A 22080-nucleotide genomic window follows, 5' to 3' on the forward strand; every position below is an offset into this window, starting at 1 on the left:
GAGGGAGGCTGAGGGGCGGGAAGGGAGGGCCGGGAGGAGGGGTGGTGAAGGCTGGAGGAGCTCTGGACGGGGCAGCAAGCCCGGGCTGGGCAGGTGTTGTACGTGAAGGTGCCCGGGGCTGCTGCAGCCGCCGTGAGGGAGCAGGAAATGGTTGTGATGCTCGGATCGAGCCGTTAGAATGGCCGCCTGCTCCCGCCCCGCTTCAGGACGCCGGGGCCGGGGCAGTGCCGCTTCGCGGGGGCCTTACCTGTCCGCCCCCTCCGCCCTGCCCTCTAGAGAGCCGGGGACAGCTATGCTGGTGGGCTGCGTGCTAGACCCCGGTAGGAGACCGCTGGCGTTGTGTAAGTTTGTGGAGAAGGCAGCGGCGGCTTAGTCTGCCGTCAATCCTGTCAAAAAAGGGGGTGTGGAGTTAGCGATGGCGTCAGCTAGAAGCTGCCAGAGGCCTTAGGTTTTCATACCTATTAGGGAAGTAAGGGTGCCCAGTAATTTACTAGAGATCTGCGAACAAAACTGAATTTCTGTCGTTGTGAGGGGAAAAACGGGGAAGACCACATGCTACAAAAAAACCCCAGTTTTAAAATTAAATCCCGAATTATGTCCTTTATTCAGTTATTAATTTTTACAGGCTAAGTCATTGAGTACTGGAGAGCATGCAGTTAGATACGTAGGCTTTTGAAATCTCATTTAGTTGCTGCTTCAGGTTTGCTTTATTTCTGAAGATCACTGGGGTAGAATCTTCCAAGAAATGCTCGAGGCCTTCAGGAGAAGGGGAGGAGTGCTGGGTCAGTTTATTAATGGGGCTGGACAAAAATGGCCATACCAGGTAAGACAAGATATTAGGCTAGATTCTTGCTTATGTTCTTAAGGACTGTGATCAACAGTAGATGCTTAGGAAGTAAAAAGCAATATGTGAAGACGGTACAAGCATACATGCTTTTATTTTCAGTGTGTGCTTTCGCAGTCTCCAGTGACCTTAACCCGATGTTGATGCTTTTGCATTTACAGTGAAGTATGAAGAACTTGAAACATTCACTCCATTACCTAGTTTAAGCAAATTTCCTTTCTTTCAAAGGAAAGATAAATTGTAGCTGTTATGTAGGTTTGGGTTACTTTGGTTGTGGTCTATACCTGTACTTAAAGGATGAGGCAAGCTTGTAGAGAATAATTATTAATAGCAGTGTGCCTTTTTGTCTATTGATTATGTCGTCTGGCTGCCTTACTGTATTTTCCACTAATTGCCACTAGTATCTTAGTCTCTGATTCATTTACATTTGAGTACTTTCTTTTTTTAATTACTTGTTCTTTTTGGTCAGCGTGTTGCTTGTATCATTTTGTTCTTGGAATCTTGATTGGTGGTACAGGGGGCTTTAAGTATGTCACTTCAGTGCTTTCAAGTATTTTATTTTAGTTTTTTTTCTTGTTCTTGTCCAAAAGAGGGCTTGGGAAAAGTCTTAAATGATACTCAGTACATGTTTGATGTTGGTGAAACCTCCTTGTCTTCAAGGATAGCCACTAAGAAACTCAACTGAATATCTTTCTAGCAAAGCTATGGAAATAAGAAGCATATTCACTCAGATTTTCATAGTTTCCTACCAGTGTTACATATTCATGTTAATAAATCTCTGAAAACGGTATTACAGTAAGAGGATGAAATGGTTTTTTTTGCACATTGGTAAAATAAATGATTGTACTGATGGTGTCAATTGAATAATTGTTAATTGAACCCTCTTGGAAGCAGTGATTCATCTTTAAAGAGGAGATTTTGCACCTTGCATCCGGAAAGGATATTTTCTCAGAACTTATAGACTGACGGGCACAAGTACTTGCCTTTTAGTTGCTGTTTGCTCAGAACAGATCTTTTTACCTTTCGCTTATTTCTTGAAAACCTAAGTACAGGCAACAAATAACATTTTCCAAGGCAAATGATGCCTCTTTGGTATCTGGGTCTCCACATTTCTGTTTAGACGAAGTGGTTCCTATAGCTAAAATTTTGTGGCATAGTTTCCTATATAAATGAAAAACTTACTGTATATTTGTGCAGAGAAGGCTGTAAGAAGGTGAGGGATGCACTGAGTCTTCTGCTGAGAGCAGCCAGCCTTTTCAGAATGGTTCTGTATTTGACTGTAGATTAAAGAACAGGTTTGTGCTGTTAATCCTGTGAATAATTGACTTTTCAGAGAGGAAAGGAGAAATGCAGTTAAGATGTAGGGAGAAAAGAATGACGGGGGGGGCATGCAGAATCCTAAGTACAGAGGAGAACTAAGAATGATATATTAGGGTGTGAGGTTGGAATAGGTAGAACCTGTGCTTTGGGATTGCTGGGACTATGGCATAGTCTGGAAGAAGATACCATAGGAGCTCTGGTTGCAGCAGTCAATGAGTGAATTTGAAATATTGACATGAAAGAGGGAGAAAATAGCATGCAAAAACCATGTAAGAGGTGATTCTGATCCTGTTCTGGGGCAAAGACATACGTAGTTGCTGTAGAAAGGCAAGGAAGGTTAGAGGAAGGATGGGATAGAGTGAAAAATTTAGGCAGCCTACAGATACAACATCAGGGTGAATTAATTAGAGGATTTTGTATAATAAAGCAACCTGAGAGGCTTGCGCACACAGAACATATAGGTGGAAAGTAGGAATGAAATATAGGTCTCTTTAGGTGTAATGAAATGAGTTCATAGAAGCTGTCGTATGTGCAGCTGGTAATACTTTCTAAAAATCAACCTAATGCAGACAAGTGCAGTCTCCTGTTCCTGGAGTCTGCAGTTAGACAACCATTTTGCTTTTGTGGTGCTATGGAAAATGAGCAGCAACACGGAATTGACAGTATTGATGGTTTTTCTCTCACAGCATTCAGAACTGATATGTGTATCAGTGTTGCACCTGCCAGAAAGAAAATTGTGCAGATGAGGAGACTAGAGGTGCAGAAGTCTCTAAAAGAGGCAATGTTATCAGAAGAAAAGCAGGTGGAATGGGTGAGATTTCCTTGATCGTTTTGAGGCTCTGAAGATGGAAAAACTCCATCCATCTAGCCAAAGTGGAGATGCATTGCACATGGTACGTGGGATGGAGTGGAATTTTTAATTGAGCTTGGTACTGATAAGGGTGCCAGTGTCTATGAATTGGGAGGAGTCGCGTTTCTAATCAGTGAGTTGTGTGTATACTCTGCTACATACAGCAGTTATGATGCTAAGAGTAAGAGCTTTACCTTGGTGGAAGGGAGGGAGGGCCTGCACAGAGCTTAAACGAGGAATGAAGCTAGGGGGATCGGGGGAAGAATGGCAAAATTTGTCTCATGGGATTGCTGAGACAGTGTAGACAAGATAATACAGGGAATCGGGGTGCGCAATGATGCGGAATGAATGAATGTGAGATCTGGACTTGGAAAACTGTCATCATAGGACTTTGAGCAGTACCAGTAGCATTTTCCTATTTGTAGTTTAATTACTGTGATGATGATAAAGGGACATTGACACCGAGGAGGAAATTGTGAGATTTTTCACCTACCATTCAAAAAAGCTGATTATAGGAGCTGATGTTTGTTCTTCGCTTGCGATAGTGATTACAAGGTAAGAGAGTGTAGTTTTGAGGCACCTTTCTTTTCTAAGTGATAGGAAGATGTTAAGCTTGATTATAGCCAGGATGGGTGATGTGTTTAAAGCTCTTTAAAATTTTTGTATTTTCTTCCTTGAACAAGTCTTCATTTACAGATTTCTCTGGTCTTCTAATTCATTGGAAAGACCTTTAACTTGCAGAGTCATAACCAGGCCTTACTTACAGCTTGTGTTTCAATTAAATGAATGGAGTTGAGTGAACCCTTCTGAGATGGTGATCTAGCATGCAGAGAATCTGGAAGAACATTTTTCCGTATACATGATTTATCCTGCAGATACGAGGTTTAGACTGTTTAAAATAAGCTTATATTTCACTTGTCAAGTACGTTCTGATAGTGGAATTAGAAGTTGTGTAACTATTTTTGTTTTAAAACATGGTGTTAATCAGACGGAAATGATTGCTGTTCCAGTTTATGACTGTACTGGTTCAGTTAGTCATTTAACTGATACTCTGCTCTAGCAGTTCGTAGTTGAAATTGTTTTCTTAACAGTGCAAAGCTCAGCTCAGCCACTCCCCACTTCATCAGATGACACCTGCCCCAAGTTTTTTGGTTTGGTCCATAGACTTGCTGTAAGGTGTGATTCAGATGCATGCACCATCTTTTCTGGGTTTTGTGCCATTTCTGTGTACCTTTTCCTTTTCTCTTCATTTTTTTTTCTTCAATGATTTATTTGCTGATAACCTTAGTTTGCAAGCAATTACAAAATTACACTGGTATTTTTAACTTGCAGATGGGGGTTCTCTATATGAGCAGGAAAGCTGAACATGGTACTGTAGCTCTTGTTTTTACTTCTAGTCTTCCCCCCCCCCCCCCCTTCTTTCTCTTGCTGTCTTGAAAAGATAGGTTAGATTTCAGGTGGGCATTTAGCAGTGATTCTTCTGATAACTTTGGTTTTTTTGGGTTGCATGACACTTCCAGGTTTTAAGTTTTCAAGAAATTGCACTTTTCAGGCTTATTAAGTTCGGTTTGCATCCGATAGGATGCTCATGTCATATTCTGACTTACCAAAGTAGGCTGGAGAAAGTTTTGGATCTTCTTTTTGCCTCCTTTAGAGCTGGGACCATGCATCTTGCTAGTTAGATTGTCTTTTTTTCTTCTGCTAAACATTTCCTCCTTCTGTTTACTTTTATTTCCTTTGCTTTTTTTTTTGTGCTCTGTGGCTTGACTCACTTCCCCCTCCCCCCTGCCAAACTCCTTAAATTTAGCAGTCATTCTCATGCTTGTGAGGCCTCATGATCGCTCTCTTCTGAATTCTTTAATATATTTCTGTTTAGATACCTCACTGTAATTGGCCATGTCTGGAAAGTGTTTAGGGTTTTAAGTGTAGTATACAAGAGGAAGAGGGACCTCTCAGATTTCTTTGGATGTTTGAGATTTTTATGCAGTTTAGTTTGAGAGCTGATAGTGGTATTAACTTAAGTGTCCAACGTTGAGATGAATTTGGAGCAGTGTATCTTTCTCCTGAGGGGCCCTGTCCCCTTTTTGTTTCTATGAAATAACTGTGAAGCTTTGCTAGGCAGAACAAAATCTTTCACTTTCTAAGCTGGCCAAAAAAGCAAGCCCCGCCTGTACCCCAGAATCTAGCTCTGTGTAATTTACACTGCAGAAACTTATTCCGATTGTAGAATAATAAATAATTTTTCTTAGTTGAAACAAGACCAGTAGGCTGAAACATCAGATCTGAAACCGCTTGCAGAGGCCTTGTTTGTAGCTGTCATGTTCTCCACTACTGATTTCTGATGCAACTCCCCAGTGCTTTGCGCTTAAAGTTGGCTCATTCAGTTCTGCATGTAGAAGGTCTCCTTTAGAGTGCAAAGATTAGAGGAATTGTAAAGATTAGATTTAAATTTCTTGGAAGTGTTTTGGTTCTGAAAGGGGTCTGTCTTCCTTCCCATTCACTGGAGGGATTTCTTTAGTCATATCTTGGATGTTAAACTTTAATTACTGAAAGGGATGTCAGCCAAATACTCCTCGTTATTGGAATGAGAAAGCTGTCATGACTTTTGGGGGGGTTGATCTCAGAAATACTGTATGGGTTTTTTCATGTTCATTAAGTCAGAAAGCCTGCTCTCCAGTGTATCTTGTATGACTTAATAAAAGTGCAGGTGTCAAAACCGTTAACGTAGTGGTGTTAAACATACTTCATGTTTCTGCATAACCAGATAAACATGGCTTCTTGAGGTTTTATTTTTATGGGTATTTGTATAAAGGGAGGAGAGTGGTGATAGAAGGGACCGTAACTGATGTTTATGTACTTCCCTCCTCCTCCCCCTTTCCTTCAGTTACAATACTGTTGGTGTTAACCATATTGATGGTGTCCGTTAGCAGTAGTTTGTAAATATTTTGCCTGATGTGCGGTGACAGCCCTTAAATCAAAGGGAGGAGAGAGAGGCAGAATACTTTGAACATAATCTATGACTGACTACTAATGTGGGTTACCATCTGGAAAACTGATGCAAAGCAGCTGCAGCTTTTGGCATCTGACAAGGTTGTAAAGCTTGCCTCTTTCAGTGCTGCAATGGACTTGCTTGAGCTGCTGTATTGGCTTCAAGGTGTGAATTTCAGAAGGTGACAGTGACCACGTTGCACAGTCCACTACAGAGTGTTTCCCACTTGACTCCTTCTCTATGCACTCAATTTACCTTTTTGTAGAAAGCTTGCAGTAGAGGCAAAGATCTGGTTGAATTTCTGGAATCTGAATGGTGGTGTCTCTGAATTTGTGTTCCTTTATTTACTACTTAGGAAATCACTGCAATCGTTATGAGAAGGTATCTACCGAGTTAGGAAACAGAAAGCTTCTACTATAGCCTTTATTTGTAAATGGCCGTTTACCTTATAAATACAGTACATATTCCATTTCTTTTATTCATGTACTTAACCCAACATCCAGAAAAAGTAGAAGCTTTTGGATTTGAAGAGGAAGTATGCATATCACTCTTAATTCATTCAGTTAATCATGTGGATTCACTGTAAAGTGAAAACATTCTTCAGATACCATTTAGGAAGGTGAGGTAGAACACTTCTTCATAATGGAATTCTTCCTGTTTGTGTACAGCACTTTTTTTAATATACTGCTGTTGCTGCATTTCATTCATGGGTGTACTGTTTCTATGACACTAAAACCAAAGAATATGGACTTGTGACACTCATTGTGAACTTGAATGAGACATCTAGAAATGTCTTCATTCCTTGGGTGTTGTATTTCCTCCAAATAGGGATACTTACTCCTACAGAACTCTGTATTTTAAAAAGGATACACATGGCATTAGCTTATTTAGTACAGTTGCATTGGGTTTGCATGGCAAGGTTTTGGTAGTGGGAGGACTACGGGGGTGGCTTCACTGAGAAGCTGCTAGAAGCTTCCCCCATGTCTGACAGAGCCAATGTCAGTCGGCTCCAAGACCACCCCGCCGCTGGCCAAGGCTGAGACCATCAGCGATGGTGGTAGCGCCTCTGAGATAATGTATTTAAGAAGGGGGGGAAAAAACTGTGTAACTGCAGCCAGAGAGAGGATTGAGAATATGAGAAAGCAACAGCCCCGCAGACCCCCAGGTTAGTGCAGAAGGAGGGGGAGGAGGTGTTCCAGGTGCTGGAGCAGAGATTCCCCTGCAGCCCGTGGGGAAGACCATGGTGAGGCAGGCTGTCCCCCTGCAGCCCAGGGAGGTCCACAGTGGAGCAGATCTCCACCTGCAGCCCGTGGAGGACCAGTGGAGGTGGAGACCCCTGGCAGGCTTCTGGCAGGACCTGTGGCCCTGTGGAGAGAGGAGCCCATGCTGGAGCAGGTTTGCTGGCAGGACTTTTGACCCTGCGTGGGAGCCACACTGGAGCAGTGTGTGCCTGAAGGACTGCAGCCCATGGAAGGGACCCACGCTGGAGCAGTTCATGAAGAACTGCAGCCAGTGGGAAGGACTCATGTTGGAGAAGTTTTTGGAGGACTGTCTCCTCTGGGAGGGACCTGATGCTGGAGCAGGGGAAGGGTGAGGAGTCCTCCCCCTGAGGAGGAAGGAGTGGCAGAGACAAGGTGTGATGAACTGACCCCAACCCACGTTCCCCGTCCCCCTGTGCTGCTGTGGGGGAGGAGATAGAGAAAATCAAGAGTAAAGTGAAGCCTGGGAAGAAGGGAGGGGTGGGTGGACAGTCTTTTTAAGATTTAGTTTTTATTTCTCATTACTCTATTCTGATTTTGATTGGTAATAAATTAAACTAATTTTTTTCCCCAAGTCAAGTCTGTTTTGCCAGTGATGGTAATTGGTGAGTGATCTCTCCCTGTCCTTATCTTGACCCATGAGCCATTTGTTATGTTTTCTCTCCCCTGTCCAGCTGAGGAGGGGAGTGATAGAACAGCTTTGGTGGGCACCTGGCATCCAGCCAGGGTTAGCCCATCACAAGAGTGAAAAGTAACTCTGTAATAGTAGAGACGTTTTTTTCTTCAGGCAGTAGAGCTCGAAAGCTAAGGAGTGAGCCTAAATCTTACTGGACCTTCCATGGATGATTCCTACTATGCTTGGAATTTTTATTTTTTTTTAAACCCTAGTAGGGAGTATTTACAAACTCTGTTTAGTCCTTGACCAGTTATTTCCTGAGCACCATATTTTTCTGTCAGTAGCATATGAAGCTGATGTGCCTTTTCGTAGGGGAAAAACTTTATGAAAAGATACAGTGTTCTGAATCTTTACCCTGGGATACAAATTACTTCAAACTTTTGGCTTTTGGTTGTAGTGTAGAGGTAGGTAAAGGAGTAGGAAGTCTGTATGTGTGCAGGAAGAGCATGTGGTACAATGAGCAATGATGTGAGATGACTCTAAGGGTTACTATGCTACAATAACGTTTATATGTATGAAGAGTTTGTATGTATCAATTACTGTGTTTTAGTCATAATTGTCCCTAATGTAATTGTTAAATAAACAGTGGAAAATACAGATTAATGTGGAGAGACCTGAATATATGATTTGGTCTTTGGAGGCAGCCCCTAAAATTCATCAAATGAACAACAGGATAATGTTTTAAGGACCACTGACTCCTTTGGGTGTTGAATGTCACAAGGAAGCAATTGCAGCTGTAGTAAGCATTGGGCTAAGGAGAAATAGCTATCAGCTGTCCCAGTACACTATAGTGAGTAGAAACAGACATCAGTCAATCCAGCTGTGTTCTGGCCAAATTGAGAGCTAGTGCATTGCTTAGGGATGACTTTAAGGATTTTGGTACGAGTGATGTGTTGATAAAACAAAGTGCTAATTTAAATCTGTAGTAGAGGAACTGGTATTTTCCCAGAGACACCTGTTTCATTGCATTTTTTTTGTTGGTGTCTTATATGGCTATTAAGTATTCTTTTTTGTTGCTTCAGATGTGATTCATGGTATCATGATGACTTTCTCCCATTGGAAGAATCAGAATACCAACTTTTGAGATTTGGTATTTTCTCCCTTTTCAAAGTTGAGCAGACATAACAGGGTTTGGGGTTTTTTTGTCTGTTTTGATCGAATAATAAAAAAAAAATCATCCCCCCCCCCCCCCAGATGAAATGGTAGACAAATCCTCATATTCAGTACCTGATCTTTTGATTATTGCTTATCAGAACAACTTTGTTAAAAGGGAGAGAGCAAATAGCTCAGCTTAAATACAGCTGAAGTTTATATTGCTGGAATGCTATTTTTAAATATCTACTAAAATGGAAAAATAGTTATTGAAATGTGAATATGCTTAGGTGGCTTCACATAAAAATACTGTTTAATGATGAATTTTGAAAGGGTTATTATAAACATTTTTATGATTTCCTGCAGAACATATGCTGTGCCTACTCCTTTTTTTTTTAATTAACCTTTTATTTAGACTAGGGCTTTTTTAAAAAAAATGTGGTTTGAGTTTTGCCAGCCAGAGTAGAAAATACTTATTTTTAATTATAAACTGAAGGCATTTGAACTGAGACTTAAGATGAAGTGTTAATCTGTGGAGTGAATCTCATTTCTTATCTATTCTGTGGGCTTTGCGGGAGGAAACCTGAGAATTTGTACATTTAAATTGGGATTCTCAACAGTTCTTTACTTGCCTCAGGCTGTACACTGGTTTTGTTACAGTACTGTGATTTCTAAAAGGGAAATAGTTAAGCTTAATTTATTGCAAACCTTCCTCAGCTGCATTTACATTGTATTTGCAGTCCCTTCAGGTATGACTTGCTTGTGGCTGTTGCTAGAAGAGGTCACAGGACACTTCCATTGTTTCTTTTGTCTGGAACGTTTCACCATTGACTCTGCTAATTGCTTTCTGGATGTGAAAATAAACTAGAGGCTCTTTAAAAGGTTTCAGCTTGTTCTCTGTCCTTATGTGTTGCTTCTGACAAAACTGGAAGATTCATTGGCCTGTGATGCTATTCATGTGCCTACAATAAAGGATTCTTTCAGTCTTTTGCTGGTCCTCTTTGAACAAGGCTCAGCATTTGTATATGCTCTTCAATCTTTCTTTGATTCGTAAGTGATAGCAGAAGTCAAGTGTGCCCCTTAACGGTATGCAAATGTTGAGATAAAATCTAGGTCTTCCTATGATAATTGTAATCCTGGCTGAGTTGAACATTCAGTGCAGGTTACAAATCAAGCCTGGTGTTATAGCCTGCTTGCTGAGTGAGCGTCAGCTTTCAGAGTGTTACTTAAACTCCTGTTGTATAATTTATATCTGACTTCATACTCTTAAACTGCGGGGGATTTACAATTTGCGGATTTCTTTTGGGGGAGAAGCAGGCTGGAGAGGAAGATTCATGTCTGCTTAACCTATTCCTAGAAAGGACAGGTTTGTGTTGCTTAGGAAAACTTGTTTGGATTCCATGGTCTACTATACAGATGAATCTGCTTTGTCATCCCTTCTCTTTGAACCTTAGAAGGCTGTTCTTGAATGTGATTGTTTCAGTCGCTTAGAACTGAGACTTCCAGACGATTTTAAGCACAGCTACCTTACTCCTTTTTATTTTTGTGCCAGCATAGTTTCTATTCTCTCCCAACTGCTTATCTTGATCTGTGGATAGACAACAGACATATCTCAATTGCCATCTCTTTCGGTTTTTATTTTCTTTCTTAGGCTCCTCCCAAAATACGGTCTTCATCCTAACAACTGCTAGGGTTCAAGTTCTGTAGCCTTACTGGAAGACTCCTGGAAGGAAAGATATGAATGCTGTGGAGTCATTGTTACAGCATTCATTTATGTGGATTACTGTCAACCCTTTGTTTAACTATTAACACGCTTCATAAGTCATCAGATTTCCTCTTTCCCTGTGGAGGTTAAAAAGCCCAGTAAACTCTTGGAGCAGGTACTTGGCTTCAGGCCAAGAGACTGACCATGAAATGCTGGCTGCAGTGCATCTAAGCCTAGTAAAATCTGACTTCTCTGAATGCTTGGCCTCAAAAGTAAATCGAAACTCAGCTTGAAAAGATTACTACTTGAAATTATGAATTCCTCTGGGTCTAGTATTTTTCATGTAGAAAGCAGGCCTAAAGTCTCTGCTTTTGTATGACAATGATTTAGAAACCTGGAGGAATGTGACAAGAAAGTGAATGAATAATGAGATTGCTCAGGTAAACTGTTGCTGATTGTAGGTAAGCAAGGGAAGCACCAGTGCATTGTATCTGCTGTGCAAATACAGCATGTTTCATGTGTTTCTATTAATTACATCTTACTGCTATTAATGCATTAGTGTAGCTGTCGAACTTAATGTAAAAGATTTTGCAGCTGACAAATTGTCGTCATTCCAAGGTACTTGAAAAAGCCTTTAAGTTTAAACTATGTGAAGATAGTTATGTGAGGTTTCTAGTGTATATGTGCACCCAAGAAAATACAAACCGTACTCTTTTCCCCATTTGTTATCTAATGCGTGTAACTTGAATTTCAAGAAATAAGAGCCAACTGCAGATGCAAAATAAGAGCACAGGGTAGTAGGAGTAAGTGGAAATTGTGAACTGTATGCAGTTAACATGCTGAGTTGTTGCATACAGTTCTAACAAACAAAACTGGTCTGAGTTAAATAAGCTTATGTTGGATTATGCAACAGATAAATATTAGGTTTTCATATTATAAATACTGGGATTTCCTTTCAAGTCCTCCTTTTATCCTCTTAATAGAGCTCATGTAAGAGTAATATGAAACGTGCATGCGACAATTAGTTTTCTGTTCCTACTAAATTTTAAAATATTTGCATTTCAGCTCAAATCAAAGACAAAATTAAAGAAAGGGAAAAGAAGCAAAAAGAGAAGAAGAAGCACAAAATAATGAATGAAATCAAGAAAGAAAATGGAGAGGTCAAATTATTACAGAAAGGTAGGTTCAAACTATGTAGCGGTATTTCATTCTAGTGCTTTAAAATCTTCATATTTGGATTGGATACTGAGTTTTAATACTATGTTTTTCATTTAACTTAAATGTCATTTTCCCAGATTAGTTGGTATGAGGATTGCAAACTAAAACTTAACTGTAAATGTTAATTTTTTTGTCAACTGTGTTATATGCTGGAGATTAAAAATATAACTGTCACCACAATGTTGTTTATACAGTAGTGGTAAAGACTAGAGCTTCAAGGAATAATATTGGTGATAACTACATCTTCTCTGCAGTTGCTGAAGAAGGTCATAATTTTATATATTGTAGAGAAGAAAAAATTAGTCTGTATCACATTTTATATCTGACATTAAATGCACAAAACTGAATAACTAAGGAGTTATAATTCAGGAATTTTGTCAAATACTAAAAAATTATGTGCAACAGTCTTAATTTTGGCTAATTTCTTCAACTTCATTTACTGTAATGGAATGTAATTACGATCATGTTCTCACGCTTATACAATTCTAAGATTCACTGGATGTACAATGGTTGAGGTTGCGAGGCTTTGAACAGCATGCTGCTGTTCAAAGTAGGTTCAACTACAGTAGGTTGCCCAGGACTATCAGGTTCTGTGTTTCTCCAAAGGTGGAGGCTCCACAATCTCTCTGGACAACCAGTATCAGTATTTGACCACTCTTGCAGTAAAAAAGTGTTGCCTTATGTTTAGAAGGGATTTCTTTTATTTCAGTGTGTACACTTTACCTCTTGTCCATCACCGGATACCTCTGAGTATCGTCCTGCATCTGGGGAAGAATAACCCCAAGCACGGGTACATACTGGGGGCTGACCAGCTGGAAAGCAGCTTTGCTGAGAAAGACGTCAGGGCTCTGGCAGACAGGCAGCTGACTGTGAGCCAGCAGCACACATTCACAGCAAAAAAAGGCCAACAGTATCCTGGGCCGCACTAGGAAGAGCGTTGCCAGCAGGTCAAGGGAGGTCATCCTTCTCCTTCACTTAACACTGCTGAGGCTGCATCTGGAGTACTGTGTCCAGTTCTGAGGTCCCCAGTACAAGAAAGATATGGATTTACTGGAGTCAGTCCTTCACATGGCCAAAGATGGTGAAAGGACTGGAGCATCTAGTAGGGCCTGTTGCAATAGGACAAGGGGTAATAGTTTTAAACTGAAGGAGGGTAGATTTAGACTAGATATAAGGAAGAGATTTTTTACAATGAGGGTGGTGAAACACTGGAACAGGTTGTGCGGAGAGGTGGTAGATGCCCCATCCCTGGAAACATTCAAGGTCAGGTTGGACGGGGCTCTGGGCAACATGATGTAGTTGAAGGTGTCCCTGCTCATTGCAGGGGAGTTGGACTAGATGACCTTTTAAAGGTCCCTTTCAACCCAACCCATTCTATGATTCTATTCTGTGATCTTTCCTATGAGGAAAGGCTGAGACAGCTGGGACTGGTCAGCCTAAAGAAGAGGAGGCTCAAGGGGCATCTCATCAATGTGTATAAACACCTGATGGAAGGGAATGAAGAAGGTGGAGATGGCCTCTTCTCAGCAGTGGTCTGAGGCAGGAGACAGCGGACACAAAACGCATGAAATTCTGTCTGAATGCAAGAAAAAAAGACACAACTTTTTTACTCTGAGGGTTGTTGAGTACTGGCACAGGTTGCCTACAGAGGTTGTAATACCTGACTGGACACAGTCCTGGGCAGCCTGCTCTGGGTGACTGTGCTTGAGCAGGGGGTTTGGACTAAACGATACCAAGAAGTCCCTTCCAACCTCAGTGCTTCTGAGTCTGGCTACATCTTTACACCCTGTCATCAAGTATTTGTACACACTGATAAAATTCTTCTTCCCCCTGCTTTCTTTTCTCCATGCCGAACAATTCACTGCTCTCAGCCTCTCCTTGTGTGAGTGATGCTCTGTTCCCTTAATCATTTTTGGGGCCCTTAGACCTGGGCATACTGGAGCAAGTCCAGCAGTCTTGGACTGCCACGCCCAGAACTGGACACGATACTCCAGATGTGTCTCACCAGTGGTGAGCAGAGGGAAAGAATCACTCCCCTCAACCTCCTGGCAGTGCTTTTCCTAATCCTGTCCAGGGGGCTGCTGGCCTGCTTTGCTACAAAGGCACACTGATGGCTTATGGGCAACCTGTCATCCAGCGGGACCCTCAAGTCCTTCTCTGTTGGGCTGCTGTCCAGCCAGTTGGTCCTCAGCCTGTGCTGGTGCAGGGGGTTATTCCTCCCAGGCTGTGGGGCTTTGCACATCCCTGCGTTAACTTCGCGTGTCCACCGAGTCGGGCCGTTTCTACAGCCTCTCAAGGTCCCTCTCACTGGCAGCGCAACCCTGTGGTGCATTAACCACTCCTTCCAGTTTTCTATCGCTTGCAAACTTGCCGAGGGCGTGCTCTGTCCCACGATGCTGGCCATTAATGAAGATGTTGAACAGTATTGGCGCAAGGTATCAATGACCGGGTTACTCCAGTAGCCACTGTTTTCCAGCTGGACTTTGTGCTGCTGATCACAATCCTCTGAGCATGGCAGTTAAGCCAGTTCTTGATCCACCTTGTTCTTCACTTATCTAGGTTATGCTGCATCAGTTTTTCTCTGAGGATGTTGCTTATTTAAGTAGGCCAATTTTTTTTTAATCTGTTATTTTCAGACTCTGCTTTTGAAGTTAGGAACAATTCCTGATATATTTTCTGTTATCTTGTCTGCTGTAGGATTTAATTTACAAACAAAAAAATGAACCTCCCAAACCAAAACATTATCTTCAAAATGTTCATATCAGAGGCACAGAATCCTGTAATTACTATATCACATATTATACTCTAAGCACAGCTCCAAGTAGCTGTATTAGCAGCCATAACAGCTTGAAACCTGTGTTGGTCAGATCTCGAGGTATCAGCTTAGACCATGAGGAATGTGTAAGCTGGTAACTTCCTGTGAAAAGAACAGCTGTGGCTTGACTTTGCTGAGCATGAAAGGAAGCTGGTGGTTGAGATACTGGGCAACACTTAACTGCCTCAACAGTTTTTTCAGGTTTTGTTTGCATATCAGCCTTTTTTTTGCCCTCTCCTGTTTCTGTTGCCATTCAGCAGATGAGGTGGAAGCTGCAAAGACAGCAAGTCTTGTTACACAGGTCTAATAAATGATATCTCATGGGGATATTGGGCCTCAAACAGTGCTGTATTTTCAAGTTGATATAAAAAAGCCTATGCACAGGGCCTGCTGTTCTGAGGTAGCTGAGCAGCAGGATAGGTTATTCTCACAGAGAACAGTGCTACAAGTGCATTATGTGCCTTATCCCTATTTCATAGATCTGATACGTTATCAGTCAAGTGCCATGTTTTACGTTTTCTTTAAGGTGTTGGCGAGAAGGGTTTTGTAGAGGCTATGTTTGGTTTGCCAGTATACTGCAAAATTTACTCTTATTTTAGGGAAAGAAGGTCTGTCGGGAGAGCGGTTATTTAGAGCAGACAGATCATCTCCACTGAGTTTGCATCCTGTTCAGAATAGCAGCTCTGGATGTCTTCTGTGGGCCTCCAAAGTCTGACTGGATGTGTTCGTATGTGCTGTGAAGTTTGTGTAACGTTTCCTGATTCCTTCTGGTGATCTTGCTTTACGTCCTGGAAGCTGAGGGAAACAGAGCAAAGGCAGAAGTGCTTTAAGAATCAGCTTCTTGTATCAGTGGTCAGTGCCTCTGTGACCTTCTCAAACATTATTAACTCTTCATCTAAGGATATCTTCTTCCTGTGAAACAAAAGTTAAGCTCCAAGCCCTTTTATTCTGAGCTCAGAATTCACTGTGTGGGTTTAGGAACAAAGGTTTGGAACTAGTCTACTTTCCTTTTCTTTGGGTTTTTAGTTTTGTGGTTGTTTGTTTGTTTTTTTTTTTTGTGTGTGTGCTAAAAGACTACAGCGCTGGTCTCTAAGCTTACTTCTAGGCATTAGATCTTGTAAAATGTTACTCTGACCATCTGCTGAATGCTTTTATTCTTATGTTATTGTTAGTGTTTTGGGTTTTGTCTTTTTTGGTTTTTTTTCTTTTGTTTGTGACTTACTTTCATTGAGGGGGTGGAGGTAATAGCCTGCCTGACTTCAGACAGTTAAACTAGCTGTCTCAGATAAAAGGTGGCTAGTTACAGAAGAGGTCAGTACTGAGGGACTGATGCCTTTTGAAGGCGAGTTGGTGCATAAGCCTGATTTTGGTGCTTTGAGCTGAATGTGGAAGAGTTTACTTATGTTAGGAAGCTTAGGGATGTAAGCTGTTTATCTGCCTAAACTTGGGTTGCTGTTCTGTTGAAAGCAATGATAAAACTTGCCCACGTTGGAGAAGGGCAACTCTTTAAAAGGGTATTCTTGCAGTTCCTGAGGCTGCTAAAGGAAATGTTTGGCTGTCAGAGACCCTGATGGCTTTTCTTATGCATCTAGAATGAAAAGATTTTTTTGTAATCCTTTTGCACTTGCAGATATATTCTCTGTAGAATAAGGCTATATGATTGCCCCTTTTTCTCTCAATCTGTTATGTAGAAGGAAGAGCTCAGTTTTTTTGTAAAAAAACTTCTTTGCACATGCATATTGTTAAAAATTCAGGAAATATAAGTGATTTAAATTTGCTTTTCAGAAAATCTGCATAATGAAAAAGTTACCTTTTAGAAATTGAAAGTTTCAAACAAAAAAATTTCACACCAGTGTCACATGGCTGAGGGTTACTGGAGATCCTGCAAAAAAAAAAAAAAGGATTAATAGGTTTATTTTTAGAGAGTCCCATTTGTGTTTTCCCTTTAAAAAGAAAAAGTCAGTCCTATTTTTCTCGTTATTTGTATTGGAGCATAGCAATTTCTAAAAAATGCAGTAGGAGAAATTCTTCGTGTGTGTTTCTGCAAGATTAAATGCCTTGGTTTATGGAATGTCAAAATGCAGGGAAGAAGGGAGAATGAACATCTTTATTGTGCTGGTATGAACATCTAAGTACAAATTGTTTTCTCAAGCTTTTTTTTAGTCTTCTGGGAGAAATTACATTTAATTGTACATTCTTATGAACATTTAAGAATTCTTTTATAGTTGTTTTTTTCACAGAAGTAATTATAAAATTGGTATATTTAAGACGGGACCTACCTCTGTGTCATACTGCATGCTTTTTCCTACCTGCCATATTTTGTCTTTGTGTGTCTTAAGGGAAAATGTTGAAGGATTTGTATGCAGTGCATTTTAGTTTATGGGACATTGAGGGGATGGTGAAGACTGAGGTAAGAGTGCAGGGCACACAGCTCACCACACTGATTTGCCTGCAATGCTGATTTTGCTTCACAGTCCTTAGGCACCGAGTTATTGACTTTTACCAATAAAATATATGAGTATAGGGTGAAATAGCGCTGTAAAATACAGGTAGGGTATGTGTGATGAGATCAACTGAGAGCAGAGCTCTTCTAAGTTCTAGTGGGCCTCAAAATGTTTTTGTTGTTTTGTTTTTTTTTTGGAAAGAGTGCATTAAATCATTTGCTTACCTTTTTGTGTAGCTGGTGGATCACTTTTCCAGGTTTTCTGGAGATGTCTTTGTTGCTGCTTGCTCTTGGTGCCTTCTCATCCCTTTACATGACTGATTCATTTCTACCCTCCATTACTCCTCTTCAGCTAGTGCATTTAGTTGGCTACACAAATCTTTGAGAACCTAAAAGGAGCCAACAGTGCTGGACTTGATTAGTCTCTACTGTTGTCCAGGCAGCGTGAGACACTGTCAGTGCTTGCTGCTTTAGGATGGAGCAGGTGGAGGGAGAGCTGTGCTGTAATAGCTTTGAAGTGTGTCTTATTGAAAGCGGGGGTCTGGAGCTTGAAGCAAAGACTTTTGGTACATCAGTGAAAAGCAGAAGTAAAGTCTTTTTCTACCACTGTCTACAAAATCTATGCAGGTTAAAAGGTTTCCATATGATTTTTTATTATTATTTTTTGTTGTTGTTGAAAGAGATCTGAAATACTGATCTGAAGGCTGTAAGTACAAATTATGACAGGCTGTGTGTAACAAATGCACATGTATGATTTGGAACTTCTTTTTATGTTGAAAACTGGAAGTAACTGTATTTTTTTAATTACTTTATTTCAAAGACAAGGAATTCAAAGGTAAGACTTCGGAGAGAATTGCAGTGCTGTCGTATTTATAGGAACTCTTCCTTCGAGAACAGTGTTTCTACCTTCAGCTAGTAAATGTCTTTGGGTAAGTTGCTAGGCTGGGTGCGCATAAAATATTTTTCTTCACCTGGTGATTTTATTGTTAATGTGAAGTGGGTTTCAGTTTATAATTTCAGTGCCACAGATTAATTAAAATACTGTGATGGTCCATTCAGAAGAGGTCTGCTTCTATGTGGGTTACTCTACAGTCTTTCAAGTTCTTCCATAGCAGGTGAAAAATGCTGCTAGAGGAGTGTGTTTGCTGCCTTTGCTGCTTGAAGTGGAAGGCTTCATTGAATTAAGATGATTAAATTGGCACTTTTTCACCTCATAGTGTATTTTAAGATCCAGACACGTGGAACCGCACAAAAAATTTGTCCTGCATGATTCCTCTTAAGGATTCTCATTCTCATATGCAGACCCATAATTTTGAACAGAATTCTTCTGTTACACCTTCCCTCTCCACCAAGTTTCTATCCTTGCTTTCAGTCTAGGTGGCATTTCTGTTACGTTTTTTATTTTGGATGGTGACTTATTTGGAGAATAGAGAGTTTTAGAAGTATGGAAGGAATAAATGGTTGCTCCTTTTTAAAGTACTTTAAAAAAGTCCTTAAAATAGTTAATCTGTAATTTTATGTATATATATATAATGTGGTAACTCAGGTGACCAGACTCCGTAGACTGTTTGAAGACTTTATATTTTCAGACTGTTTGTTGTAGAAGAATTAACTGAAAATGTTTTAGAGCTTTATATTTTTTATTCATCACTTCATAAATCTCTGCTTATCTTACAACATCCCATTGAAACTTTCATGACAAGTGCAGTTGTTGGAAAGGGTATAAGAGGCAGCGTGTTAGGATCTTCCTGTGTGGCTCTGATGTGTAAGAGACCGTTACCTTAATGAGATAAACATGGTAAAAGTAAATGTCTATCCTCATAGCAACTTTTATCACATCCTGTGTTTGTATGCCTGTAAGTGTTGCTTTCTGAAAATCTTGAATACCTGTTCTCAAGGTGGTTGTTACTATTCAACTTCCAGGAGGGCTGAGACAACATAAAATAGGATTATTTGATGTGGTTTTTTTTTTTTTTTTTAGGCTTGACTCTTCTGATGTTTAATAGTCAAGCTTCAAGCCTATAAATAGAACAGGATAGCTGTGAGTTCTCAGTTGTACTCTTGCTGTTTGGTTTGTTTCCTGGGCTGTGTACTGAGACACCTTGAAGTTATGTTTGTTTTCAGCATATGGTCTGTTAGCTTTTCAACCTGTCAGCATTTGATCTTGCTCATCCTCCTTATTTGCGGAGTGACTATGTGCATTTTGTGTCTGTTCAGAATTCCATGTGCATATTTGAACTCTATTAGGAAGTCAGTTGTTCTGATCCTTTTGAACTATTTTCTAATATGTTTTTCATTAACTCATCAAATTATTATATAAAATTATATTTATTGAAAAATATATAAAAATAAGTTTATAATACATAAAATCAAAATATAAAATCCTGTCACTTATTTAACTATGTGGCTGGTACAAACTTGAGGGTTTTTTAGGCTCTAAAAGGCTTCTCATGGTTTTTCTTGTGCTGGGTAGCTGCTTTTTTGCCCCCCCCCCCCCCCCCCCCCCTTTTTTTTCCCCCTACTATAAGTGGCAGTGCCTCCAAGAACACTTGTGTTCTCTGCGACTGCATATTTTATTTATTTACTGGTTGGTGAATGGAGTCTTTGCTGTTCTGTTCTAAGCTTTTTTTTTTAGTTGTTTGTGGTTATGAACTTTAAACTCCTTGGAAGATCTATGGGGACATTTCTGTGGTTTGAACTGGGATTTGTGTGTTGACTATTCAAAGACTCAGCCTGAAGAGCTGTGGCAGAGGTGAGTCATCATAAATTTCTAATATGTCAGTGCTTTAGTCTGAGTTGCAGTGAGAATGTTAGAAAATGCTTGAGTCATCTGTCTGGCCATGTGGGACTATAGGAAGAAAGTGAAGATCATTAATTGAAGGTTACTTCTTACCTATCCCCTTACTGGAGAGTACTAGGTAGAACGTCTCATAGTATTGCAGTAGGAGACAGTTGGTACAGGACCAAGCCAAAGACTTCAATGTTTTGTAGCTGATGACAGGAATAGCCAGGCTGATCTCTCACTGCAGAACAAGTAGTATGCCTGCAGCTGGTTGATAATTGCTGTGACTTCTCTTGTGCCATAGAACAAGGAGTAAGATGCTGTGTTCCAGTCCTTCTGTTCACTTGAAAAATCTAGGAAATATGGTCCCTGTTTAGGGTCTTCCGCATTGATGTTCTTTCCTCTGTGCTCCTACCCCTGACCAAGTGCTCCTCAGCTCTGTTAAATTTTTGGTGACTGAGCTCTCCTAATGTGAGGAAGTAAAAACTGACTTTAATTACTGGCTGCAGTTAAAAATGTTTGTCCTTTCCTGGTACTAGCTGTGAGCTAGAAAACTGTGGGAACAGAACAATTTAGTGTTGTTATTAACGTGTTTTTTTGGTGTTTGTTTTTTTTAAGCTTCTGAAGTTTCCATCCTAATAATTTTGGGGGCTGTGATCTCAAAGTTGAGAAACGCTGCTCTGGGTGAGACAACTAATGAAGTAAAAGCTTTGTGTTCTCTGGTTACGTAAAATTTGAGATCAAATGATCTCATGGACAAAACACAACATGAGATAAACTTCAGGTAATTTCTGAGTTTTCTTCTTAAAAAACTCACACTTGGAAGGAACCTGTAGTTACCAGAGTTCGGGCTGTCTAGCATTCAATTTAAATTACAAATATGTATCATCTAATAATAACAGAGCATTGGCTTATTTGCATACAATTCAAACAGTTTTAAATCTGAGTCTTTAGTAATAGGTCCTGTGCTGCGAGTGACAGGGATATTGTGGCACCACAAGAAATAAATTTACTGTTACCTTGAAAGATCTGCCTATTATGTGGGTATATGCAGTGGCAGAAGTATTTGTGGTATGTAAGGCCTGACTTGCCTAGAAAATGTTTAAAGGTTGTTTAGAGTTAGTTCTGTTATTGCTGACTGTGCATGCATGAACAGAATGAACATAGATTTCTATTCTAATTTATTTAAAAATACAGTGCAAGTTTTATAACTCCATCCTCGTGCAGATATTTCTAGCTAAACAAGAGCAAAAGCAAAATTAAAATTTTGCTGTTCTTTGGTCTTTTATGCTCCAGTAGAATGTGAGCTCAGTCTGCTTTTTAACATCAGATCAAGGGGAAAGTTCCTGTACACGTCTGTAGGTGCCAAAGGTTTTTCTCCCCACTCTCCACCCCTGTTATTCATCATTCTTGGAGTCCCAAAGCAGTTCTCTGACTCACTTGTATTAAAAAAGTATTTTAGTTCAAGTGAAAATTCTTACTTCTGTCTTGTGTTTATGAATCGTGCAGTGGAAAAGTTTCTTGTTTTGTTTATAGGTGTTTCAGTAGCTGTGCTTGTCTAAATGCATCTCAGAACACAGAGGCAGATGCCATGCACTTCAAAATGGCTACTGTCTTGGCTGAAATTAGATTCCAGCAGTTGTATGTATGTGTATGTATGTACACACCTTTATTGTGATTGCTGGTGAAGACTGAAAAACCTGTCTTGAAGGTTTTGGGTTGTGAGTGTGTGCCTCAATAGTAACTACTTGAGAGGTAAACTAAGTTAGCTTGCATCAGGCACTACACTGCTGCTGCCAAATCTTGCTTAAAACAAAGCTAGTTTGGATATCTCAGTCTTACGGTGTTTCAGTTTTTATTTAGTCTTTTGGATTGCTTGGTTATGTTTTCACCACATTCTGTATGTCTGCTGTGAGGCAACTTGATTACTGGCCTAGGGAGACATTGAAGGCAGCTGTTCTTTTTTGGTGTCCGTTAGCCAAGCGTCGAAGCAGCATTATTGGTTTTGGAAGAAGCAGCACGTTTTGCTTTAAAGTATTTTGATATATGCAGCAGAGGAGTGACTGAGTGTTTCTGTTCCTCTCTAC

General features: G+C 40.3%; 1 protein-coding gene across 3 annotated transcripts in view; it reads left to right on the forward strand.

The window, feature by feature from the left end:
* The window catches only part of RSBN1L (round spermatid basic protein 1-like), a 51856-nt gene that overhangs the window by 742 nt on the left and 29034 nt on the right, over positions 1–22080 (forward strand). Inside the window, exon 2 of one of the 3 annotated variants that reach the window (XM_010580926.1) lies at positions 11801–11914. The exons of the other annotated variants lie outside the window; for them this stretch is intronic. Within the exon in view, the coding sequence (XP_010579228.1) occupies positions 11801–11914 (114 nt within the window). The remainder of the gene's footprint in view (positions 1–11800; positions 11915–22080) is intronic. 3 annotated transcript variants of the gene reach the window in all.

The sequence above is a fragment of the Haliaeetus leucocephalus genome, unplaced genomic scaffold (assembly GCF_000737465.1).
Source record: "Haliaeetus leucocephalus isolate CR32 unplaced genomic scaffold, Haliaeetus_leucocephalus-4.0 Scaffold751, whole genome shotgun sequence".
Taxonomy (NCBI): Eukaryota; Metazoa; Chordata; class Aves; order Accipitriformes; family Accipitridae; genus Haliaeetus; species Haliaeetus leucocephalus.